Source organism: Bos javanicus, chromosome 28 (assembly GCF_032452875.1).
Source record: "Bos javanicus breed banteng chromosome 28, ARS-OSU_banteng_1.0, whole genome shotgun sequence".
In the NCBI taxonomy this organism is placed as follows: domain Eukaryota; kingdom Metazoa; phylum Chordata; class Mammalia; order Artiodactyla; family Bovidae; genus Bos; species Bos javanicus.
In genome coordinates this window covers 19475466-19502122 of record NC_083895.1, presented here as the reverse complement: position 1 = coordinate 19502122, position 26657 = coordinate 19475466, and the positions used below count along the sequence as shown (strand labels likewise).

Below are 26657 nucleotides of genomic sequence, written 5' to 3'. Positions count from 1 at the left end.
AGTTACTTCATAGGCACTTTTCTGCTATCAGATCAGTCAAAAATCCCAGGCCTAGAGATCTACCAGTGCCCTTGGAGCAGAATATTTTAGGGGCAGAGGGAAAAATGTTGGTGTATGTATCAGGCCACAAATGCTACTACTGCTATACTAAAAAACTATAACTAGTATGTTTTTCCATGTCAGTAGAAAGGAAACGATACATTGGTTCCACTGGGCTTCAGACCTGATATGATCCCAAATGGAGTCATTATACCTTCAAGTTGACTCCAGGGCTGATAAATTCTAAGGTTTGGCCGGACATTTCCCTTCTCAGCCAGAAACTGAAAATACACAACTTTGCTGTGAAGTGTGGGAAGCAACCTTTCACCAAATATGGAGCCAAGAGAGGCATATTTATTCTTTTTCAAAGGTAAAGTACACAAACTTGTTAAGGTTGCAGGAAATACGGTAAGTTCTAATCTCACATTCTGTTCACCTCCAGCTCAAGGTGTCAGACCATCACTCTAAAAATGGAGAAAGAGCATTAGCTGGGGCGGGGGGAAGCTAGGTACCAAAACTAAAGTCTAATACACAAATGAGCTCTGTCAAGGTGAGGAGAAGTCAGAATGTTTCCTCAGGGAACACACACTGGTTGAATATAATGGTAATCGGGCTGCTCTTTCCTGTCCTTTTATAAGCCAAGCTCCATCTATGACAAATGTGGGCTCTGGATGAAGATCTCTACCCTTTTACAGTGTGAGTTTCAGTGGAGCAGAAAAAACTGGTGTGCAGTGTGTGAGGAGCAAAGTGTCAGTAACAGAGAGAGATGAGAAAGAGGACTTCGGTGTCACCTTCCAACAGATGAAGATGTGAACTCAGAGCTTTCAACAGCAAACCATGGAAGGAGGTGCCATGCTCACAGGTAGGCCATGGAGAACAAGTCAATGGCAGGACCCACCTTAGCAAAGAAAACGGTGGGAGAACACGACATGGGTTCTGTGTCAAAGACTTAGGTTAAGCCACGAACTACCAAGGGTAGACTGTCCCGAGTTCTTTACAGAGGAAGGAGGTATAAAGAGCATCATTTATATTCTGCCCTAAGATACCAAAAAGGTATGCAGCCCCTTATTATTAACAACAAAACATGGCCACTTGTCCTCAGAGAAATCACTTCCTTAAGAGAACGATTAGTTTACCAGGGGCTTCATTTCTAACTCAGGGGGAAGCTAAAGATGAAGACCTTTTGAAGACACTGACAGTCTCCATTTGCCCCCTGGAAGTGGCAGGAGGGGTGTTTCTTAGGCCCATTGATGACTCTGAAACCTTCCAATAGTCGTGGAGTGACTGTGAACCTAACTAAGCAATGAAAGGAAAGACGTGTTGGGATCCATCAAGTCGGTGGCTTGACTCTCATGAAGGAGGGTCAGTGTGCAGAGGAAGGTCCAGGATGACAGGTCCCTGAACTGAAGTTATGTGGGCTGTGGGGGTAGGGGATGAGGTCAGAGGGTGGGGAAAGAAACTTCTGGTTGTCTTACATATTGATTAGGCATTACAGTATTAATAGCAGCTGAGTCATGTATTAAGTTCCTAATAACACCAGGCACTTTGTATACCTTATCATCAATTTGTTGAGGAGGAAACGGAGGTTAAGTGTGAAATAACTATTAAAGGACTAGTGAAAAGCATATAGCTATTGTGTGCCAAAGTTTGAGTTCAAATACGATCTGCCTCTCTGACCTGTCTTCATCTCAGCAAGGTAGCTGTATATCTTCAGAAATTATCTGAGAATCACCAACACTGGGAAAATACCGAAATGATCACTCCTGGGTTAAGGGAAGTCCAAGCTCCTAAGGCAGAATCAGGGTGAGCACCCTCCTTTTCTCAGAGCCAGCAGACCTACAGAATACACACATGGCCATTCCACCGGCCATTCCACCAAGGGTCACGGCGGTCCCACAGGAGCAACCCTATGGCTGCAGCACTGGCCACAATGCTCCTCATACCCGTACGCCAGGATAACCAAGCCACGACTCTCCGAAAGGTGGTAACCCTGGATGTACCCAGCACAACCTGATGTTAGACGGTAAGAGAAACGCGAGAATCACATCTCCCACGAACCCCAGGCTGCAGCACTTAGCTCTTACCCTGTCTGAGGCTCCCATGGCCTCCCCAGCTAGACTCAGTGCTCCTCACGCTTTACTCCTGCAGTGCCTCCTTGCTTCTTCTAAGAGGGTCTAGACTGGCGTTAGTCAGTCCCATAGCTTCCCAGGGAAGACCACACTGAAGAAAGTTGACATGGATTTAAGAAAGGCTGACTTTACATCCCAGGGATTAAAATATGTGCTCACAACAGAGGGCATGGATGGTAAATAGCAACCCAGGCTTCCACAATGCCCCAGCAAAGGTGGTAACAATTCTTAATTCAAAAACAATGACTGACTCAGAATCAAGTTGGATGGATCTGTTTCAAGGGCAGATGAACATTATTTCAAGAATAATAGACAAATATAACTACAGTATTTTCAACATGATGTGCACCACCTCTCCCCATGAAAGCAGGCAGTGTCCATCCGTAAAAGCAGATAAACAACTATTGCACTGAATTCCCATGTAAGTGAGATACCACAGGTTCCAGACTTCTGAAATGTTCAACAGTCTCCCAAAAATGTATCATTTTGATCCAACTTTGTAATAACTTGTACGAAAACAAAATGTTCCAAGAGGTTTTCAGTGGAAGAGTTAAGGATATATTTTAATGGTAAACAATTACATTCTTCTGTCATCTGATACTTTTTTTCCCCTTTCTTTTTTGGAAACATGCTTTCTGAATTTTCAATAGTGCCTTTGTGAAGGCATCTGTTACTCACATAATTGAAAAGATGTTTGTGCAGTGGCATGCTTGAGAATACAGTTATTTAATCTTAATGATAAAGCCCCGAGGACAGAAAATCATAAGTAGAAACCTCTTGTTATTTATCAAAAAGAAAAAGGGCTAAGACACCTAATCTATTCTCAAATTTAAATTCATGCTTGATGAAAACTATCAATAAAACCTGGAATCTGCAAAGTTTCTTAAATACTACAGTGAGGTTCAAAGGGGGTTGGGTGGGGGGAGTAGCAAGAAAATAAAAAGGAGACAATAAAGGAACTTGACAAAGAAAAAACTGCTGTTTGGCAAGCCTTTTTTGGGTCAAACAAAGAACTTGCTGTAGTTCGTAGCATGACATACACACTTGATTAGTTTGTGCCTGAGGGTGTTTTTACACTCAACAGTGTAAACTCCAACTTCTAATAATTACAATTTGCATTTAGAGGCAAATTTAAGAATTTTTAAATAGAGATTTTTCAAAGGCTGTTGTTTATTCATTTTTTTAAAAACAGAAACCAGTTTTTCTACTCCAGGCCCTGGCTACGGTTTTGTTTTCCTTTTTAAAAGTTTCTTGAAAAATCCAGGCATTGGAAAGTTATCAGAGCATTTTAGGCATGTTGAGTGATACAGAGAGAGGCTCTAATTATGAAATTACCTGACCATCCTTTGGGGAGAAATTCTTTACTGATGAGAAGCTGCTCCAGGCATAAGGGCTTACATCCAGCCAATTCAGGTCCCTTATAAGAACAAGCCTGAGGGGGTATCATTGGAAAAGCAACAGCAATATCTCAATGCTGTGTCTTATAACAATTTGGGGGGATTGCTGGTTGCCGATAAAGGGTCTTCTGTGGGTGTGGGGAAAAGGGAGGTGAATGTCTGAGTGGCAGTGTTACAGAAGTGTTACCAACAGAGTGCCCCTAGGCCAGAGCCCCCATCACCAAGACTGTGTTTACAAAGAAGATGCCAAGTCCGAGACTGGCTGACCCTACATGGATGAGGATGGCGCACGCTCTCCCCACTGGACCTCAAGGCAAAAGAGACTGAACAGACGCTGAGAGGATAAACTGTAAGACCTGCCTTTGGTGCATCCAGCTTGGAAATTCAGCCTTAGAACTCTACTGACAGCCCCTGCCAGCACCTCATTCCCTACTTCTTTGTACACATATCCTAGAGGAAACTGTCCTTTTTGTTTGGATTTAATTCATTCAACCCCTAATTCTTGATATGTTCATGATGCTATACTGGGTGCACTGGTAAGTCTCAAGGAAAGTCTCAAGGAAAGCTAATACCACTTGGTCCTTGCCCTCAAATATAGTTTCTTTATTGTTTTTGAGTTCTACAACTGAATTATTTTAAGCAGTATATAGTGATCTACCTTAGATTCTAACCTAATCACTTTAAGATCCAGTTTATAAATTGGTACAGCCACTATGGAGAACAGTATGGAGGTTCCTAAAAAGACTAAAAATAGAGCTACCATATGATCCAGCAATCCCACTCCTGGGCATACACCCAGAAGAAATCATATTTGAAAAGATACATGCACCCCAGTGCTCACTGCAGCACTATTTACAGCAGCTAAGACATGGAAGCGATCTAAATGTCCATCAGCTGAGGAATGCATAAAGAAGATGTACATACACACAATGGAATATTAGCCATAAAAAAGGATGAAATAATATTTTTTGCAACAACATGCATAAACCTAGAGATTATCATACATAGACCTAGAGATTATCATACTGAGTTAAGTCAGAGAACAACAAAAATCTTATGATATTAAATGTGGAACTTATTTTTTTACATGATGCAAATGTACTTATTTGCAAAACAGAAACAGACCTATAGGTACCAAAACAACTTATGGTTACCAAAGTGGAAACGTGGTGGGGAGGGATAAATCAAGGGCTTGGGATTAACATATACACACACTATTATATAAAGAATAATCAACAAGAACCTACTGTATAGCACAGGAAACTCAATGTTCTGAGATAACCTATACGAGAAAAAGAATGAATATGTGTATTTTTATAACTGAATTGCTCTGCTGTTTACCTGAAACCAACACAGCACTGCAAATCAACTATCAAGTACAAGTACTTCGCTCAGTCGTGTCCGACTCTTTGAGACCCAGTGGACTGTAGCCCGCCAGGCTCCTCTGTCCATAGGATTCTCCAGGCAAGAATACTGGAGTGGGTTACCCCTTCTCCAGGGGATCTTCCCGACCCAGGAATCGAACCCGGGTCTCCTGCAATGGAGGCAGGTGCTTTAATCTCCGAGCCACCAGGGAAGCCCAAAACTATAAACTATAAATCAACTATACTTCAATACAAAAAAAAATTCAGTTCAAATTCTAGATTCCCCTGAAAGACTTTGTTCATTTCTTTTGGAAATTCTCTTCTTTCTTTGATCTCTATTACTTTGTGACTCAGCTGGTAAAGAATCTGCCTGCAACTCGGGAACACTGGGTTTGAACCCTGGGTTGGGAAGATCCCCTGGAGAAGGGAAAGGCTACCCACTCCAGTATTCTGGCCTGGAGAATTCCATGGACTGTAAAGTCCGTGGGGTCGCAAAGAGTCAGACACGACTGAGCGACTTTCACTGAACTTATTTGTATCTATTACAACTTACTTACATAAGGTTTTTATAGCCTTAAGTATTTAACTCCTTTTCATGTATGTATGGACTAGAAGTTCGATCATATGATAAGTAAGCCAAAGGTCACAGCACCTCCCAGTTCTAATGAGATGCCATACTGAGAGTTCTGAGGCTGAGCCTGGGTTCTTGGGGAGCATCATGTTCCCTTAACAGTCTCTTCCATGAATGTGGTAGCATGGGCACCTCCTCATTGTTTGCACCCCAATCTTGGTAGATGTTCAAAAAAACACCAATTGGCTCTTGAGGGCAGGAGCAAAGGAAAAAGACAGTCAATCAAATGGTAAATCTATCCCACCCAAGAAAAAGAAACTGGCCAATAGGAGAGGGCTTCTTACCAATTTCAAAAGTCACCTTAGGCACTGTTGATAGACTGACACTGCCCTCATCCCAAGAAATACTATATACAACATCTGGAACAGCTTTGGATCTTCTGAGTGACACGAATGGGAGGCATTTACATGGGAGCAAGCCAAGCTGGTGAAAGCCCATAAACTGTGCTCTGAGGCTTGGATGAATGGAACAGGAAAACGTGACGTCAGAGGAGCTTTGCCAAGCGTATGAAGACCCATCACCGAGAAAATGGAGCATGTGGAATAAGTCAGCCCCAGAAGGTAAGGTAGAGTCGATGGGAAGCCACAGGTGTCTTGCTCAGTTTGAAGGCGAGGGTACAGATGAAGGGTGCCTTCCTTGCCCTCCCACTGAGGGCGTCTGAGCAGAGACTGGATGAGCTCAGTGCCAGCAGTCATTCAGTCCCTGCGGAACAGGGCAGCCCGCAGGCTACATTGCGCCTACAGGTGTGTTTAGTTTACATAAAACATTTTCAGAAATATTAGAGCCAATATTTGTAAGTTGGGTGATTTCACATAAAAATTATCTCCAAGACATGGAAGGTCTGGAAGCACTGAGACTGCATCCTCCCAAGGCAGCGAGGGTCGGCTGATCCCACCAGGCCTCCCTGGCTGGGCTGTGCGTACCCGTTTCCTGCTGCCCAGCCTGGGCTGCCTGTGCTCACCATGCTACCTGCCCCCATCAACACGTGAGCTTGTGACCACGGATGTGGAGCGTTGCTGCTCCAGGGACCCTGGATTTCCTATTTCTGACTGACACATTTGTAAAATACCATAGAAAGGAACTGGATCTTCCTTGTAGCTCAGACAGTGAAGAATCTGCCTGCAATGCAGGAGACCTGGGTTCCATCCCTGGGTTGGGAAGATCTCCTGGAAAAGGGAATGGCAACCCACTCCAGTATTCTTGCCTGGAGAATCGCATGGATAGAGGAGCCTGGCGAGCCACAGTCCACGGGGTCGCAAAGCGTTGGACATGACTGAGCGACTAACACTTTAGAAAAGAATTAGCAGGAAACGAAAATTTTAAAAGACATACAACATGCACAGCCTCATTTTTAAAAAAAATTAGACACACAAAATTATGCTGGTAAATTGCTCTGTAAGTGTCTCAATGCTTATTCATTGCTGCCCTGTTCACAGGAGAACCTCACTTGAGTAACACTGTCTAGAGGATTGCTAGAGGCTGCCTCAGATCTGTGCAGCCTGCCTGTGGCCTTCGGAACTGCGTACTGATTAACTTCAAGGGCATCAAAATGAGCAAGAACACCCCACATCTTGTCCTAGACATGAAGAGAACTGTAACTCCCCTTCCCTTGGCTTTTTCCCACAATATTACTAGCTGAGTTCCTTAGAACCTGATGTATTTTTGGCATTTTACCTTAAAACACATTTCTTAACTCAAAATGTGAACCTCCCACGCCCTGGGTTCCACCTTCTGAGAGAAAAAGGCCAAAGCCACAGCTCACTGTCACTCGGGCTCTGGCCAAATGCATGGGGCTTGGGTGCAGCTCATAATCCCCCCACCCCTCCAAGTAATTGCAAAGGAAGCCAGCGGCATGATAGTCTCACCCAAGGAATGCTTATGGGCAAAGCAAAAGGGTAGAGTTGGAAATTGGGCATTACGTATGCAAGAAGATGAGGCATAATTGTTCATTTCCCCCACAAATACATTTGTTTATGATTTTGATTTTCTAAGTACTCAGAAAAGCACATCATAAAGTACTTCTGTCTTAATGCTCCTTTTAAAATCCCTAGTAACAGCTTCATGTGCTCCATAGAAACAGACCATGTAATTTATTCAGGAAAATTAAAACCAGTAATCTGGTATTCTGTGTAAAGACTTTTCCCCCCGTGCATGTGCTTAAAAAACATTAAAAGAAAAAGAAAACAAATCTGCATGTGAAAACAGCCTTTAAAATGAATTACTACGCCAGAAAATCAAGCTAAGAGAACTCTGTTAAGGTAACTATTTTCCTTTCTTGTTGCCTTACTGATAAAAGAAACTGATTTGGGGCATCTTAAATAAAGAGTTGGACAAGAAAGAAAATGTTCCGCCTAGAAGTGTCTTGCACTGGAGGAGGTGGGTATTTTTCTTTGCACTGTAATCTGCAGTAACTTTATCTATAAATCCTGAACAAGAAGTGTCTAGAATAACCACACTTCATAAGCTTTGCTGAGTTGAGATATCTACACGGCAAGTCTTTCGATGGGGAAACATTAATGCTTTTTATATTAGTGATCATCTGTAACACGAGCAATTAAGTACAATACTAATGGACTGTGGCCAGGAACCTGTTACTAATATTAAAAACTGACAGAGATGAATAGGTTTGGAAGCAAAACCAGGCTGACAAAGACATTTTTATGAAGTGCTTGGACCTATTTGATTTAAACCAATCAGAGGCAAGTTTTGGACAAGTCAGGCCTTCAGCGACAATGATGCATTCACAGGCATCGTACCATTTCTGCTATGCCTTAAATAAAAACACTGATTCTTTTCAGCAACCTGTACTTCATTATTACACTCATTAATAAACCAAAAGTGTCCAGCTAATATACAAGCAACATTTACTGAAGACCCAGCTACTTTTTTCTTGTTGAAAAAAGAAAACATTTACTGGCAACATGAACCACACTGCATGAAAAATAAATCGGTGGATAATGCATAGTAATCACTCACTGCTTCTCCATCTTCTAGGAAAGCAAAGTTGGTGGTAGGGAAATAGGAGGAGGAGCTAGTCTCTGTATTAGAGTGAAAATGAGAGCCCAAGTAAACGGGCAGCAGAGCACGAACTCCAATCAGATGTTAAGGGCATCTCCAGGCTAGATGTTTGCTCACAAAATCCTGGCCCTTTACAACTCCTTGAGCTTTCTTGAATACGATGGCCTTTCCCCAGCCTTGTCATTTCTGTCCTAATTGTGTGAGCACAGCCTATAACTAGCAAGAATGAATGAAATCTGCCAGTATCACCCAACACAGTTGTAGCCAAGAGCTTCAGCCTTTTCTTTGACCTAAGCATAAATGGCTCAGGTTCCGGGACAGATCTCAGTATACTCTTCCCTTCTTTGGCAGAAACATCAAAGAGAAGACATGTAGAGCAGCAATTCCCAGACATTTCTCTCCACCACAAAACATAGGAGTATGGATGATTCCTTTGAGAACATAGTTCAAATGAGTGAGAGTGGCATTATGGGAAGCACAGTCTGATTAAAACAAACAAACACAAACCTACCAAAATTTGCAGATGATTGACTTAAAGTATTATAAATGATTAATTATTCATGACATCCCTTATAGTGACCACAACAATGCAAAACTTAGATGGTAGAAAGGAAATGCCTACTATAAAACTCTTTGAGGAGAACATAGGCAGAACACACTTTGACATAAATCACAGCAATATCTTTTCAGATCCACCTCCTAGAGTAATGAAAATAAAAACAAAGATAAACAAACAGGACCTAATTAAACTTAAAAGCTTTTGTACAGCAAAAGAAACCATAAACAAAACAGAAAAGACAACCCACTGAATGGGAGAAAATATTTGCAAATGAAGTGACTGACAAGGGATTAATGTCCAAAATATATAAATAGCTCATGCAGCTCTATATGAAAATAATAACCCAATCAAAAAAAAGTGTAGAAGATCTAAGTAGACATTTCTCCAAAGAAGACATAAAGATGGCCAAAAGGCATATGAAAAGATATGCAACACCACTTATTATTAGAGAAATGCAAATCAAAACTACAGTGAGGTATACCAGTCAGAATGCCATCATCAAAAAAGTCTACAAACAACAATACTGGAGAGAGTTAGGAGAAAAGGGGCCTCTCCCACCTGTTGGTGGAAATGTAAATTGGTCCAGTCACTGCAGACAATGGTATGGAGGTTCCTTTAAAAACTAAGAATTACCATATGATCTAGTAATCCCACTCCTGGGCATGTATCTGGAGAAAACCATAATTTGAAAAGATACATGCACCCCCAATGTTCACTGCAGCACTGTTACAATAGTCAAGACATGGAAGCTACTTAAATGTCTATCCACAGAGGAATGGATAAAGAAAATGTGGTACATACATACAATGGAATATTACTCAGCCATAGAAAGACTGAAATAATAGCATTTGCAGCAACATGAATGGACCTAGAGATTACCAAACTCAGTGAATTGGAAAAAGACAAATCACTTATGAATAGAATGTTTTAAAAATTGTATGAATGAACTTACTTACAAAACAGACACAGATTTCAAAAACAAACTTATGGTTCCAAAGGGAACTGTGGGAGAAGGGACAAATTAGGAGTTTGGGATTAAATTATACATACTACTATACATAAAACAGATAATCAAAAGGACCTACTGTATATGGCATAAGGAACTCTACTCAATATTCTGTAGTAACCTATATGGGAAAAGAATCTGAAAAAGAATGGACATACGTGTATGTTTAACTGAATCACTTAGCTGTACCCCAGGAACTAACAACTTTGTAATCAACTATACTCCAATATAAAATAAAAATTAATTACAAGAAAATGCCAGGAACCGGGATGATGACCTTGCTATTCACCCTGCAACAGCTGCTCTAACCTGGGTTTCGGGTTCTGCACAGCGATTTCTATGTTGGGGTGCCGTGTGCCCCCCGACATAGTTGACTGCTGTCTCTCAGCTCCAAACCCACTCTTCTGCACTCTGCCTGGTGATACTGGGATTGGGACGACACAAATTCCAAGTCTCTTTTGTCAGCCATCTTCCTACTGGGGTTCTGCAAATGGCCCTAGCAGGCCAGGCCAAGGGAGGAGGGACTGCCTCCCATTTTGCTTGCCCTTCCTTTCAGTGCCACGCCAGCAGGAACTTAGCAGCGGCTGCTGGTTCCAGCCTCTGCTTCTTCCCACTGTCCCTGAACAGTGTCCTCTGAGATGGTCTGGCACCAGCCACCTGCATGCACCTCCACAGTGCCCCCTTGAGCTCCTGAAGCACAGCACTCCCTGGGTGCCTCACCTGTGAGGACCTGAAGCCCAGGCTGCTGAGACCACTGTCCCAGCTTCCGGGTGGTGATAACATAAGCTCTTTATTCTCTCAATCCTAGGAAACCTATGGTTAGTGCCTCTGTGTGAGTGGACTGCTTCACACCAACACTTGTTTAGGCAATTCCCTATAGTAAGTTCTCTTTGTTGAATACTTAAGTGTGAATTTTTATTTTCCTCCCTGGATCCTGACTGATACAATGACCAAAGAAAATTCTAGATTTGGAAGAGTAACTGACATAGCTTTTCAAAAACTGTATTCCAGCGGGAGACCAAAACTTTATGAATTTTGCTCCCAAGAATGAGAGTAGAAAAGTCTCTAAAAATCTTTAATAATGCTTTTTAGTTGCTGCAGTTGGAGGTACTTCTATTAGAATTTTCCATTTTGACTGACTGCAGGCATGTGGGATTCTGCTACTCCAGGAAGAGGTAAATCATGAAACAAAGTACACAACCTTCAAAAGAACCTATCTTGGCATTTGAGATTGCAGCTATTTTTATACACACAACTGCTTGAGTAAATTAAACACACGACCATACACATGTACCTGCTGCTATTAAACCCAAGCCTTTTTCTATCCCAAAGCTTATCTGTTATTTGACCATGTGACGCTTTATGATACATTTGATTACTTTTTCACTCCAATGAGGTGAGCTAGCTCACAGCCGAGATAACACTCCTTTTCTCAAATTTTAATCCCTATCTGGTTCTTTAAGTGTGATGGGTCACATGTTGGGGACATTTGCAAGTGAAGCCAAGGGAGGTTCACTAGCATAATAAAAACTGTCTGAAAGTGGAGAGCATGTCTAACGAAAACGTTTTCATTAAAGCTTTGACTCATAATCCAACAAGAGGACTCAGCTGCCACTTACAGAACACTCACCCCAGATGCCAGTGCCTTTTTGTACTAGAACTTCAGTGCTGCACCCGCTGCCAACAGTGAGAGTATGGTCTTTTGTATTAAATACTGAAATACACTCACTTAAAAACAAAAAATCCAATGCAGTATCCTGCAACAATGCTATGAAGAATAGTAATTTGAATTTCCATTATCAATTAAAAAAAACTTTCTGGATTATAACACTGTCAAATAAAGCAGTTTCTTGGGAATACTTTGTGAGGCTTTTCATAGGGTTCTAAACCCAACTTAATTTACTACGATTATACCTATAAAAACATTGTAAATTTCACCAAATGGCCATATGAAAAGGGACTCTGTAAAGTGCAGTGCAGATAAAAATACAATTGGACTAGAAATATGACTAAGAGTTGGTGTGTGATGTGACATTATCTGAAGATGCATTTGTGTGATCAAAGATGGGTGTTAAGCATGTGGGTTGAAGCTGGGACGGTAACTGATGATGTGAAGAGCAGCCATCAATGTGGACTTGTGTTATACTTTTCAAAGGAGCAAGTGATACGGCCCGTTTGCTCAGCTGTGTCTTGACTTCATCCCATCCATGGCCATTATGAAAAACACACCCAGACACCTCTACTTGGACCTCACAAGCTCTGAATGTGAAACCAAGAAGCTGAGTCTGTCTGGACTTCTGCAGGGATATGCCAGTGATAAGGACGTTGGTATGACCTAAACAAGTATGGACTGAAAACAGACCAATGATAACACATGATTTATCCTAACTGGTCTTCAATTTTGTGGGGCACACAGTCCTAATGCAAAGGGGAAAATTCCCATGGATACAACCCTCATAGTACGCTAATTTGGCATTATTTCTTCTTTGCATTATTATCATCACCTTTCTGAAAGAAGCTGAAATTATTAGAAAACCAAAATACACAGAGCTTGGCAAGAAAGGATTCCCTGGGTCAAAAGAAGAAAAACACCAAGATGGGGAAAAAAGACAACAGGTCTTATCTAGGAACAATTTTCTTATTAAAGAAATACTTACTGTTCAATATTAGTACTTTGAACATTAATACATTTCTATGCTAATACAGTCACATGGCAACTCCACAGTAATACCGCAGACCTGTTTGCCAGAAGCTGAAAGTGCTCATAGTGAATGAACCTACGGAGCACACAGAATATACTGAATAATCCATGCTTGTGGTTGGGGGGGAGTATCAGTATTGTCAGACAGGGTTATAGGATAAAACCAAACTAGGAGAACATCTAATTCTATTAGCGCCTGTAACCAGAGAAAGCCAGGTCCCCTAAAAACCACACGGCGGTGTGCAAAGTAAAACGCCAGGGATGCTTCCCGTTTCCTCAAAGGTCTTACGCTTGACGCGTTCACTCTGAATTCACACACTGTTCGTGAAGCGCCGGCTTCCCACGCACGGGCGTCTTACCTCTCGTAATGCCTGCGGGTGCACGTGGCGGCGCTGGTGCTCCCAGGGTTACCGCCCAACTCATCGTAAATATGCTTCCACTGGCGGCGGGCTGTTATCTGAAAAAGTGGCAATGAGAAATTCAGTCTTGCACCGTAAGAGATTCGCAGTGCCAGGATTCAATACATATGCAACAGTCAGAAGAGAACAACAGTCTGTCCTGGCAACCCAGAAACAGAGAAGTCCAAATGGGTCTGTGGGGAGACTCCTGGGCTTCCGGGAAGATCTCACTTTTAGCACTTCGCTTTACAGTGAAAATGGAATTCCGCTTTGGGCTCTGTATCTTGTCACCCTTACAGCATTTTTATCCAAGATATCTCCCTGGGTATTCATGGAGTTATTTGCCCCCAAGATCCCCAATGCATACTCTGTTCCTTTATGTAATGTGATTAAAGCATCAAAATACAGATTTCAGCTAAAATATGTCTTAGTATATCCATTTAAATGAATCAGAATTAACACTGGTTACTTGAGGGATATGGTAATGGGTGGCTGAGTACACAGGTAAACACAGAATTTCCATAAAACATACTTCTGTATCTTCTGATTTTTGAACTACTGTGATGTGTTACCTAAATTACTATACAAATTAATTAAAATGATCAAGTTGGTTATGAAATTTCTAGTCCTCTCAGGCTGTATTTTTACGCCAGCTGTGCTAACCACCAGAACAAAACCAAAATGTTAAACTGTCTTATGTCACAAGCTGTTTATTTTTCTTCACTCAGGTCAGGAAAATGGGATATTGATGAAACCCTATGAAAATTAACATATTCCAAAGTTAAAATGTAAGGTCCGTATTTCACTCAGTTGGGTGAATAAAAACAAACAGCTTGTAATATACTGAAAGGCATACTATGGTCTTGTTTTTCTTTAATTTTATTTTTATATATAAATTAAGATTTTAACAAAATAACAGATGTACAATCTGGCAAATGATTACTTTGGGGAAACCACGTCATCTACTACATATGAGCAATCCAGTGTTTCCTTGAAACTGCAGAGATAGAGCAAGTTCTGAGATCCTTGTGAACATTTCCAAACAGGGCTCGGAGAAAACTCTTGGTATTGGAATGTGTAGGGAGCTGGGCGTGGCATTTAAACAAGCAGAACAGGAGGCATCTTTCGAAAAACACCGCAGAGCTGACAGCGGAGTTCACTTAGGGCTAGAGGCGTGAAAAAAAAAATCAGTGTGTAACCAGGGGCTCCATAATTGTGAATGAAGGAGGAAAAGGGTGGTTAAATATTATTGGTTAAGTGGTACCTGTTTCAAGTAAAAAGAACCCCTTCAATTCCATAAGCCCTTAACAGGCCCAAGGAGGACCTCGCGACGATGTGAGTCGTGCATTGTTCACTTTCCCATGAAGCATTCTTTAATCAATTTGTTTCAATAGTTCTCATTAGACCGAACCACCTCTTACATCTACTAGCAGGTATAACTAAAAATCCTCCTGTATTTGTAGCTTGGTTTAGATTATAATAATAAATGTTTTCAAGGCCCTTTAAAAATACTCAAAATACATATTTTGGTAATTATTTTATATTTAATTACAGTCTCCCTCCAACCTTTTACATAATACAGTTCAAGAGTGGTCTGTTCTAGACCTGTGTACAGAAGAAACAGGATACCCTTCTTCCACGTATCTACATTATTCCTAAAGCTCTTAGAAGACGGAGGCCCTTGGAACAAGACTGTGAGTTCCTGCAGTCACTTTAGAAGAAATCATCACTGTATTTTCTATTTGGTAAAGAGTTTTCATATCCATGATATCATTTACTCCTCCCATCAGCCTGTGAGGCAGCCTATAGGAATCTCATTTACAGGCAAAGGAAACAAGTCTCAGAGAGGTTGCACGATTTGCCTAAGGACACACAGCAGCAGAGTGGGAATGCCAGGACTCATCCCAATGTCTTATGGTCCCAAGAGCAGACTTTTTTCCACTACGTCAAAGCAGCCTCCATATCAGAATGACCTGGTGAATGATGTGGCAGGGTGATAATACAGAACTCCAGGGGCCTTTTGCTTCAAAGGAGGGAGATAACTGTGGGACCCATTGCTTTTGCTACAAATTCTGAAACTCTCACTAGTGGGAAAATAGCACAGCTAGGAGGTCAGCAAGAATCTAAGGCAGGGGGTTGGGTTAATAGCTCTCTGAGATGTTACTCTCTTAAAGTATCTGTTAGAACTGTGGTTGCTGCCACCCTGCCCCCTTGGTGAACAGAGATTCACCATTAAATCATGAATAAGTCCCAATTTGATCAGAATCTGTCTGTTCACCCATGCATTCACTCACCAAACATTTATTGAACCTCTCCCATTTGTTGGGTACTGTGCCAGCAGCTGGGCTGCCACAGTGCAAACCCAACACCTGAGATGCCTGCATCCTAGTGGCAGATTCCAAAAATCAACACATGACCAAATATATAAACAAAGGAATACTGATTGTGAAAAATATAGTGAGTAAGAGACCACTGCTGACAGGGATATGCGTGCACACCGGCCATGCTCCCCACCCACAGCCTATCATCCATACTGAGGTATGCCTATCACAGAAATGACAAAACTTCTTTGAGAATAGATAATGAATTATCAAAAAGAACAAAAACAAAGTCTTCCTCACACTAGGATTGAAACTGTGGCAGCAGGAAGCCAGCATCAGTCACCATTCGGCGTTAATAAGCCCTGTGCAGCTGGCTAGAGGTCTGTGTTAGGCCCCTAGTAGCAGATTCTGCTGTTTAAATAGTTTTTTTTTTTGTTTTGTTTTTTTTAACCAGTGGAGAAAAGACAAGGGCCGGGCCTTCAAGGAACTGGGCTCTCTGTTTACTGAGCTTCCACTGGCCAGCCTAGATGAATCAGGCCATTTTGAGATAATTTCTTTCCACAGGAAAGTCATAAAATGTGCTCTTTCCAACTGCTAAATGCTTTTAAGTACACAGGTCTCCTGGGTATACATCTCTCCTTTTTTTTGTGCCCAGATGCGCTTTTAATTCAAACGCTGACCATAGGCTCTACAGCATGAAACGCCTCAATCCTCGCCTTGTCCAAACCTACAGGGGGTCGCAGAGCCCCACGAGGAGAGAGGGGAAGACAGAGCCCTCCTTCCAGGACAGCCCTGGGCACCATGCTCCCACCTGTGTGCGTCTGCCTTCTGTTCTAACTCGCTCTTTCGTCCTGCCTGGGCATGCATTTGCTCAGGGTTCTTATTCTGTTGTCCTCCCTGCATGTGTTTAAGCTTTAAACCCATCTAGGGGTAGGAGCAGCGTCTGCCTCCTGGTATCTGGCCCCCAGCCCCACTCAGCTGGAAAGTTTGATCTAGCTGCGGAGTCAGTTTGATCAACTGTTCATGAAGCCTCAGGCTTCCCGGTCATGTTCATGTTTCAACCTGACCCATTATTTTAGGTTTCTAAGGATACAAAGAACTCTGGCTCTCTACTTCCTAAAGAAAAACTCCATCCACGCGGTGACGTCTCTCCCATTGTGCTTCCCCTGTCCCCCCTCAAGGGCCTGACAGTAGGGATTCTTGACAGCCTGTCTTCTGCTGCTACTGTTCTAGGGCCTGTACTGGGTACAGAGGTCCTCCTTAGTGTGGATAAGACCCACGAAACTGTGAAAAGCACTCTACACCTGTCATATTCACAAAGTTCTCATTCCTTATAGTTACCCCTCTGTTTCCAAGGACCTCGCTGCCCTTCCCCGTGGATAACAAAATTCATGAATGCTCAAGTCTCATATAAAATTTGCATATAATCTATGTACATCCTTCTGTGTACTCTAAATCATCTCTAGATGAGCTATAACACGAAATACCATGTAAATGCTGTATAAATAGTTGCCAGTGCTTCACAAATTCAAGTTTTGCTTTTTGGAACTTTTCTGGGATTATTTATTTTTTTTTTTTCCTGATCAAAGATTGGTTGAATTTTCAGATGTGGAACCCACAGATACAGAGGGCAGACTGGAAAGTGGTTTTTAGACTCTCTTTAGAATTCAGGTGGTGTTTTAAAAGTGGCCTGAAATTAACTCTCAACAATGCCAGTCCTTGAGAAGAAAATGGACCCAGTGAGTAGGAAAGGAATCTGTCCCTCCTCTAATTTTATCTGTGAAAATGTTCTGTTACTTAAAAAAAAAAAAAAGAACTGGAAAATATTTTAACCCCAAACAGTCTTGGAGCCTTGATTTTCCTACCTTTGGAGTCACTAAGATGAGATAATTTTGGTATTTTGTGGCCCGGTGAGGAAAGTCATTGGAAAACTTTTAGGACAACAGCGCGCCCACTATGGCATGACTTTGTAAGAGTGTGCAGGATGTGGTTAGGAAGTCAAAAGGAGTTTGCCTGTGAGCAGTGTTGCCCGCACTGTTGTGAGAAACAGCCTTTTTTCTCAGGACACCTTGAGGGCGGACTGAATTCAAGGAAGATGACTTTTTTTTCCTGGTAGTACTCCAGGAACTGGAGCCTTTCAAAGCTACATGACATCATCTTTGGCCTTGAGAATTTTGAATTAAGCAAGAGGCTTTGTCTGTCCAGAGAACTAGGGTTAGATTCAGAGGATGTCTTGAAATGATGTCAAAGCCAGAATCTGATGTCAAGGCCTAATCCTTCCAGCAAGAAGACAAGTGGCTTCTTCCAGTTGTGAAATAGTGGTCCTGTCTCACCCCTGGGGAGAGGCGGGACTGCGAGCTGGCATTCTTAGAAGGCAACACACTTGCTCTTGCGTGGTCCTCTGCCTCTAGGATAAGATTTACTCAACCCATTTCCCAACTCTACCTCTCTCCAAATATTGCCTCTGGCTCGCCAGCAAATGTTTAGCCAAATGGAAATCACTTTAGCAAACCACCATCAACATGCTGCATCCTGGTAATACCCCAAGCTACTCTACAAGCCTTAACTACTTCACCAGGCACTGAAGTGAAGACCTTCTTAGCTCATCAGCAAAACTTTATTCAGTTCTGTCTCCTCCACTGTAGGTGACCCAGACTCTCAAATGTTTGGAAGGAGAAATCAGATATATGATTGTTAAAGAAGACGTCTCATTGCCAACCAATCAAAATGCCAAGATGATGTGTTTTAGGAAATCAAATCCATTCAATGTGTTTATGATCTCTAAACCTAGGGATGCAGAGACATGATACATATTTCTAGCAAAAGCAGAAGAGGCCAAGAGAACAGAACATAGCTATTAGTTGAATGCTACAAAGGCTTAAAATAGAACTTCTGCTCTTTTAAAAAAAAAAAATTCAATTTGAGGGCTGTGAAGGACTAAAATGAAATAATCCATAATCCACAATTCAAACCAGAAGGTTTGGAATAGTTTATAACCACAAACAAAAACAAGCCAATTAAAATGGCCTCTTCTTATAACCAGAAGGAATTCCAGAGAGATCTCTTTATCCAATCACAAGTTAACAGCAGAAGAAATACATCTACAGATTTTAAACTTGCAAGTTTTTACTATTACTAAGTATTTACATCTTCCAGACTTCTTGACCCATCTTCTAAGGTCACACATTTTTCTCAAGAATCAGAAAATCTCAACTAGTTAGTTGGTATATCAGGTAAGGTTCGTATTAAGGTCAAAGAAATGACTGAAAGATGCTACCAATGAAGGTAGGTTATTAGATCTTTTCTTTCCCCAAAGCATCACCCCAAAACATAAAAATATACATAAGAGACTGCTGAGGATGCAAAGCACAAAGAATTTATAAATCTCTTCCTCCTAGTGATGATGTTACAGAGGTTGAGATAATTGTGCACGAAATTCTCAGCAGTTCAAAATTTGAAGAATGCCAGGATGACCCCATTCAACTCATTTCATCTCCTTGTGCCTCAGTTTCCATATATGGAGCAGGGCAAGGATCTTTTTCTGCACAAAGGCCAATTCATGAAAAATAAAAATGTGAGGGGGTTACACTTTTCCTTATTCAAAATGAAAATAGCTCATCGAGTCCCAATTTAGATCGCCACTTTACCAAATGGAAAAATAATCGTTGGAAACTTTGTGCTGCTTTTGAGCCAAGGAATGTTAATATTCTGGCATGTTTATCGTGTTTATTTAGTAATAACCTGAAGACAACCTTCTCATCTTTGATACTTAGATGGGGGCCGCATTTTGAAGCTAGGAGTCCTGAAGTTTAATAATAATCATTGTTACCATTAGCTTTGAATTAACAGAATCTGGGCAGTTTTTTTTTTTTTTAAGGAAAAGGATTCTCAAATTCTCAGGCCCAGGCCCCACTCTAGAGGTAATATATGAGAGACCTAGAAAACTAGTTACACTTTAAAATTCCCCATTGAAAATCTGAGCTGCAGTTCTTGAGTAGCCTCTGCGAACCACTGATCTAGAAGATTCCAAGATCTCTTTTGAGCTCTAAATGACAACTCTACACTTGCTTCTGATAGCAGATGATCTCACAGATAAGTATCCTCTAGTAAGGCTGTGATGACAACTTAAGTCCTCAGACTTTGGATATTATTAATATATCTCCTGGACTGACTTCAAAACTGAATCCTCACTGAACATCTCACAATTTTATTAGTCAAAATATACTAAAGAGAAATGTTTTCTATACTTCAGAGGTTCAAAAGCTTAAAGGTAAAATCAGAGTGGCAAACTCAAGGGCCTGCAGGGCCAGCAGGTAGTAGGAGGCAGGTTTTAGAAAGGAAGGAGGAAAAGGAGGAAAGAAAAAAGGAAGGGAAAAAAATCCCACCAGTTGGTTTTATTCAGTTTATGGCCTCAAATATAGATTTTATAGTGAGACAGTCACACAGATTCACTGCTTAAGATGAGATGGAAAAATGTGGCATATTGTGAAGAATGCAGGGACCCAACAAAGGATGAAGGAGCTGAAGGGTGAAGTGGAGAAGAGAGGAGGAAAAGGACAGCCCCACAGGTCACCAGTCCCCTTTGTGGCTTGGCTCAAGAGATGTGAAGCACATAACCAGATGGAAAGCAGGTGCCAGTCTGGTCTTCCATGTTTTCCAGCCCAGTCTTTCTCTCCACTCTGTCTAGCACAATACAGGGCAGGCAATACAGGCGGCAAAACACAACACTTAACTTGCTGTCAATCTTCATGATCCCAAGCCCTCACTGCCAGCATCCAAGGACCTCCTTCCCTAGGCTCCATCCTTCCCTCTGAATTCCCCTTCATGGTCATTTATCCCAGCCACCTAGTGACTCTAAGTTACTCAAACTTGCTATACCTAACTTCATTCTACCTACATAGTTTGTTTCCCCGTTTGACTGTCTCATCCTTAGAAGACCATAATCTTTCACATCTAAATTCCATCCGTTCTCCAATATTCTGCTCAAGTGGCATCAGACCTGTCAGTCTTTCTTTCTCATCTCTAAATGAGGAAGTACTTTACCCAAACAGCGCAACTGATCTTCTCCCACTCTGTCTTACAACTGATGCCTTTCCTGGGTGGTAAGCAACTGGAACCCCTAGCCTAAATATTTTTATGTTCCCCAGAGTGTCTAACACTGCATATTATACTTATAAGATGCTCAATAAATATGTGGTCAGGTGATCCGCTGATTGTGTGATCATTCAGTCATTCATTCAACAAAAGAATAATCACTGTTTGTTCAAAGAGTACTGCAAATGCCTTGAAAGTCATCAGAAAGTTTCTTTTATATTTTCTACACCAGTCTGCTGTTGCTCGTTAAAAAAAAAAAAACTCTGGTGCAAATACGTAAGATACAAAAGCAGGAAAAACTGATTCAGTGAAATTTTCTGGCTCTCTCCCTATCAGTGAGTAACAAAAAAATTCCTGGGTTTCAAAAGACATTTCATAATGTTATGCAATATCATGTAACTATCTGCAGTCAGAGTTCATAAGAATGTGTATTCCTATTCTGAACATTAAAGGTTAGACTTAAAAGTCTGGGCTATGGGGTGGACTGCTAAATTTATGAGACTAACACTGAATAAGTTATCATCTTTTTCACATGCACGAAAGCTATAATTAGCTCGAGATTTTACAAAACTATGAGCCACAGTGGGAAGGAGTAAATCTCCCTGCCTTATCAACAGATCCAACCAAGTGAAAAACTACATTATTTATTTTTCAGTGGTGCACTCAGTAAAACAGAAATTTTAAGCAAATTATATCTATGAAATACATGTTTAAATATAGTTCATATAAGTATCTGACTTCCTTATAAACATGTATTGCCTATATAGTAAACATTTTACATGCATATAGACTCACAAAGAATTCTTAGAATACCAGGTTATTAATTATAGATTAATACCAGATCAATTAATACCAGATTATCTGACTCACGTATTGCTTGCCATCTTTTTCCCATCCCAAGCCCCTGACATCAAACCCTCATATTAGTTTGTGGAATAAAATGCTATATCTGGCAAGAAACACTAGTTATTATTTTGGGTTAAAATGAGTTTCACTTTCTTGACTTTCTGTCTCTGGCATCTTACTTTGATACAGAGATATACCGCAGGTTACTCTGTAAGGAAAAAAAAAAAAATAATGTCTTCAATTGTAGAAGAAACTGTACAACTCAATCTGATCACTATGTGGAGGAGAAAATCTTTCCAATGACGACATCTTCCTATGTCACTTGATTTTATTACAGATGTCATCTCTGTATGCTATATTAGTGCAGCTCTTTCTTCTTCTTTTCAAGATCCTAATCTGAGTCTGTTGCTCTAACATTTTATCGGTTCAAAATTCATGCTGTAAAAATCCGTGGCCATCAAATTTTCCTGTAAGCTAAAAATAACCCGTTCCTGTCAGTTAGAATTAGCTGATAAAGAGTGTCAGAGCCTGTTCTGAGTAAGTTTGATAACTTCCTGTTTATGCAGCACTGACCCTTGTCTAATAAAGCTGCTCTGCTCTAGAATGAGAGGAGATTCTGCTGCATTCTATTCCTTAATGGCCAATACTGATTACTTCTGAAAGCCTTTAATACATTTCCCATATTAGACATGAACAGATGTCAGGTATGTTGCCAAGGGAAATTTCTTTTATGCAATCTTGGCTTGTTGTACAATAATAGCCCTTTCTCAACATGGGAAAAAATTACAGACCTAACTAATTTCCCTGACAGGGGAGAGTTACATATGTTTTCCACTTGTAGTTTTTACGACAAGTTTACAATTTTGCCAAACCTGGAACTAATTGGGACTGCTTCCAAAAGCGGCCCAATAAACCCCCAAAAGTGTACGGCCATTTGAAAAGGCAGTCAGCGACGGTCATGTTTGCATTTTCTCCATTTTGGTCAAAGCAGGGTGGGGGTAGGGGGAGTTAGATTGCAAAATTATTTCATTTAAGTTGCTTAAACACTTACTGTTTCATATCCTCCCAGTTTTTGAGCAGCTTGAAACATAGTCCAAAGGTTAACTGTTAGAGGGACAATAAGTATTTAGATAAGCATTGCATTAACATATTTCCAAGAAATGTCAATTAAAACATTTTCTTTTGTTTTTTCAATGAGAAAGAGAAATAAAAAGAAATATTAACGTAACCCAGAGAGCTAAGTTCTTGGGAAACAATCTGCCAACGGGTATTCAACAACAGGGTATATTAGTACCACTTAAAATATTTCTTAAGAAACAGTCACAAATACGGAAACGGTGCTACTTCTAGGATAAAGGACAACACAATGTTTAGTCCCGTTGCCATCAGCAGACCAAGGGAAGCTACGTTACAGCCTCCTTGAGAAGAGCATGGGATTTCAAAACAGGGCTTGTCTTGTAGGACCCTTAGAAAGCGGCCATGGATTCAACAGTAATATGTAATGCCTCCTTCAGAGAAGAGCTCTCCATAATCAATAAATACCAGCCACGTTAATATATGATTACCTTCACAGAACTTCTGACGGCAGCAGTGTATTAAAAGCTCATAGCATATTTCGCTATCGCATGGTGCCTTGCGCTGAGCAGGTAAATACGTAAGCCACCCTTGAGGGTGCGGTTCATTCCCAAAGGAACTGAAATGTGCCCACCTCGTCCCCTGACTTACTTGCCTGTGTGACGGTGCAAATACGTATTTTTAAAAACAAATCTCTCTTCACAGGGCGTGCGTGTGTTTATGCTGTTAATCATCTATGCCAAATTACTGGTAACCCTGTTCATTTGTACTAATACCATGGAATGGGACTGCTGTGGATTTGATTCTTTCATAAGAGGGGAAAATTGAACTTCACGTAATTCTTTGGTAAAGGAAATGAAGAATAAAATTTAAAACAACAACAACAACAACAAAAAACGGCTCTTTGACACAACACTTTCAAAAAGCCTCACTGAACCTTGCACTATTTCAAAGCTATCAAGAGGCCTGCCTCAGCCTTGATTTAATCTGAACCAATGCATAATGCAACAAAGCTGTTCATAGTACATTAATTTTACTTCTATTTCAAGCAGCCAGTTTTCAGACAAACATTGTAATCATTCGTAGTTATATAAGTTTATAATGGCTGCGAGTGTTCTCTTGCAATCAGTGCCAATTGCTATTAGGTATGTAAATTGTTATGTAAAACATACAGGTTTGACATTCTTCATCAGAATGACACATGGTTTTAATCTAGGAAGAGACATTTGGAGAAAATACTATTTCAAACCAGGGGCTCATCGCTTTGTGTACCACAAAATCCAGACAGAGGTAAAATATATACTCAGTTGTGAAATCAGGACAGGGTCTGGGTTTCTTCTCTTTTTATATGGAATTCTGCTCAGCCATGAGTTCCCTGTTCCTCTCTAAAATATATGATGATGCTTACACGTACATGTCAAAGTAATTCAAAATTGGGCCCTCAGTTCAAATTTGTGGATTTCTTGTTTCCTCTGAAGTCATCAGGTCTTTGTTATCTCTTAACAAATTTGGGGCTTAGGAAATATGTTTTCTCTTTGTGGTTGTTTTGTCCATCTTTAAATGTCCTCCTTTTAAAAGCTGTCTTTTCACAGGCAACATCTGTGCCTGATAAAACTACGTCATGTTATTATCTCAGAAGAAAGGCGTTACAGACACTCAAGATTGACAAAACAGAAAATGAGAAACTTTCAACATGTCTATTTCCAGTCATAATCAGTGGATTCAAGCCTATAAATATCTCACTGCAACTGCCCCAGAAGGGAACAATGTAGCAGAAAGAGGCAGGGGGAAGAAATTCCTGGCCTGGATGATTTGTAGATTTAGTATAAACAGAGTATCATCCCCAGTAGAGGATTTCAACATAAGCCTGAGTCAAAAATTTCCAACCCCCAATTCAAAGAGTCTGAGTAGCTTTGATATTTCAGAAATGAAAACAAGTATACTTACTCTGTTTAAAACCTAAATAGGGTATTCGTTCTATTGGCGTCTTTCTTTCTTTCATGTATTTATAAAGTGCCACCAGGAAGGCCTGCTCGTCGGCCCTACACTCTTCACCAATGGCAACCTTTGGTTTTTCTTCATTGGAGACTTTTTTACAATTATTATGGTTATTCTTCGGTTTGTTCAAGGCTGACCTAGCCTCACATTTCACCTGGAAAGGGGGAAAAGAAAAAAAAAAAAGGCCATGTCAAATCCAGCGCAGCTCTGGGATTCCTACAGGGATATAGCTAGAGACATCGTCCACTGAGTGGGAAGGGGGAAACCAGGAAACCATCCTGGCCCTGAAATAGCTCCTAGAGCATCACAGACCACGGATGGTGAATTTCTGAGAGGGGCCGGAAACTGCGGTAGGCTTTGGGGTACTATAACCTTGGTCACAACTACTCAGTGCTAGAGACGAGAGCCATCACACACAGTATGTAAACAAACGGATGAGGCTGTGTTCCAATAACATCTTATTTATAGAAACAGGTGGTCAGTGGGCCATGGTTTGCCAAACTATGCCAGCCTCTTTTAGACTCCTTACCAGCATGTTGATGTGAAACCAGAAAGTGTTTACACCTGCTGGGACCACTCTCCTGTCTCTTTATACACTTTATTTTCCTAAGGGGTACCAGTGGTTACTGTCATCATGGAAGGAACCCTGCGTTCTTAGTAAGAGTCCCAGGTTCTGCACTTTGGATCAAGATGAAAGGCAAGTGCATTTCTTCATAGTAAACTGATCTTGTTGCAACTCTTCCCAGCAACCTGGAAAAACAGGCCAATGCTGGCTGATGTCGGGAGCACCAGCAGAGTCTCCGCCATCCGTCACCCGAGCATGATGCCCAGACACACCCCCCATAGGAAACCAGACACCCCCCTCTTTAATGAGGGTGCCTAGCTTTTCAGTCAGCTCTGAAAATCTCGTAGATGTTAAGTGGCCACAAAGGAAAAAGTAGAGGTCAAGTAAAAACCCAGGAGGAGTAAGTGAAAAGCTTCAGAATTAAAAAAATAAATGGTGGTAAATGGACCACATGGAGCAGCTAACCCCACGTTCCCGCCTCACTGCCATGTTCTACAAGAGGCCTTTGATGGTTGTTAAATAATACGCTAAGGTGCTGAGCTGTTTTAACTGTCAAAGGGGGAAGTACAAAGGGTCAAGCTTCAAGTTCAAGTGCGCCCACGGGGAAGGAGTAGGTTCCAATATTCTTTACATCTCCGACCTAACATCGGCGAGGAGAGGACGAGTGTCCGGGAAATATGGTGAATTAACATGTCCCACACAGTCGACAAGGTTTTCCCTTTCAGATTCCTGACCCCTCTCTGTCCTTCCATTCAGATTCTCCTTTGCAAGCACTAAGAACATAAAAGGCTATGCTTATTTATTAAAGGGAAACATCTCCTCTACAAGGGTTTTCTTTATTGCTGATTCTCTCACAGGAACACACCAGTTTAATATCTAGATGGGTCCTGAAAAAAATAAATAAATAAAACTTCCTGCACAACTCATTCAACCCGGCCTCTAGATAAGATTTTCATTTTTAAAGGGCAGTGGAAATGGGATGAAAACATTTTCCCATGTAGGATTTCTACTTACAGTTATTTTCAAACTTTAGTACTTTGTAACATTAGATTAAGGCGAGCATCCTGGGAAACTTTATGTTGTCATCATTTTTCACTGCCAAATTTTAGATTGTTGAGTCTAAAGTTCTGATGAAATCTATAATTTAACAGCTCTTTGAAATCATAAAAATCACTCCAGTTCTAATCTGTATTGCTTCCTGGCTTTTTCTGAGTGCTTACTATGTAACCCAGCTCTATTCTAAGCCCTTTTTTGGTGTTATCTCCTTTTATGCTCGTGACCCTAACAGGGCAGGTTATCACCCTCCTATCAGAAATGGGGAGACTGAGGTACGAGAGGAAGAGTAACACGTCCAAGACCATAGGATCGCATCCAGCATCCAGGTTAGTAAGTAGTGAGTTAGGGATTTGAACCTTAGTAGTCTCAACCCACTCCAGTATTCTTGCCTGGAGAATCCCATGGACAGAGGAGTCTGGTGGGCTACAGTCCATGGGGTTGCAAAGAGTCAGACACGAAAG

The 26657-nt window shown here is 41.1% G+C and overlaps 1 protein-coding gene across 2 annotated transcripts in view; it reads right to left on the bottom strand.

The window, feature by feature from the left end:
• ARID5B (AT-rich interaction domain 5B) overlaps positions 1-26657 on the bottom strand; it is a 192567-nt gene that overhangs the window by 13866 nt on the left and 152044 nt on the right. For both annotated transcript variants that reach the window (XM_061405084.1, XM_061405085.1), the window contains 3 exons: positions 24525-24729; positions 22555-22607; positions 13204-13301 (listed from right to left, as the gene is read on the bottom strand). In XM_061405084.1, the coding sequence (XP_061261068.1) occupies positions 13204-13301; positions 22555-22607; positions 24525-24729 (356 nt within the window). The remainder of the gene's footprint in view (positions 1-13203; positions 13302-22554; positions 22608-24524; positions 24730-26657) is intronic.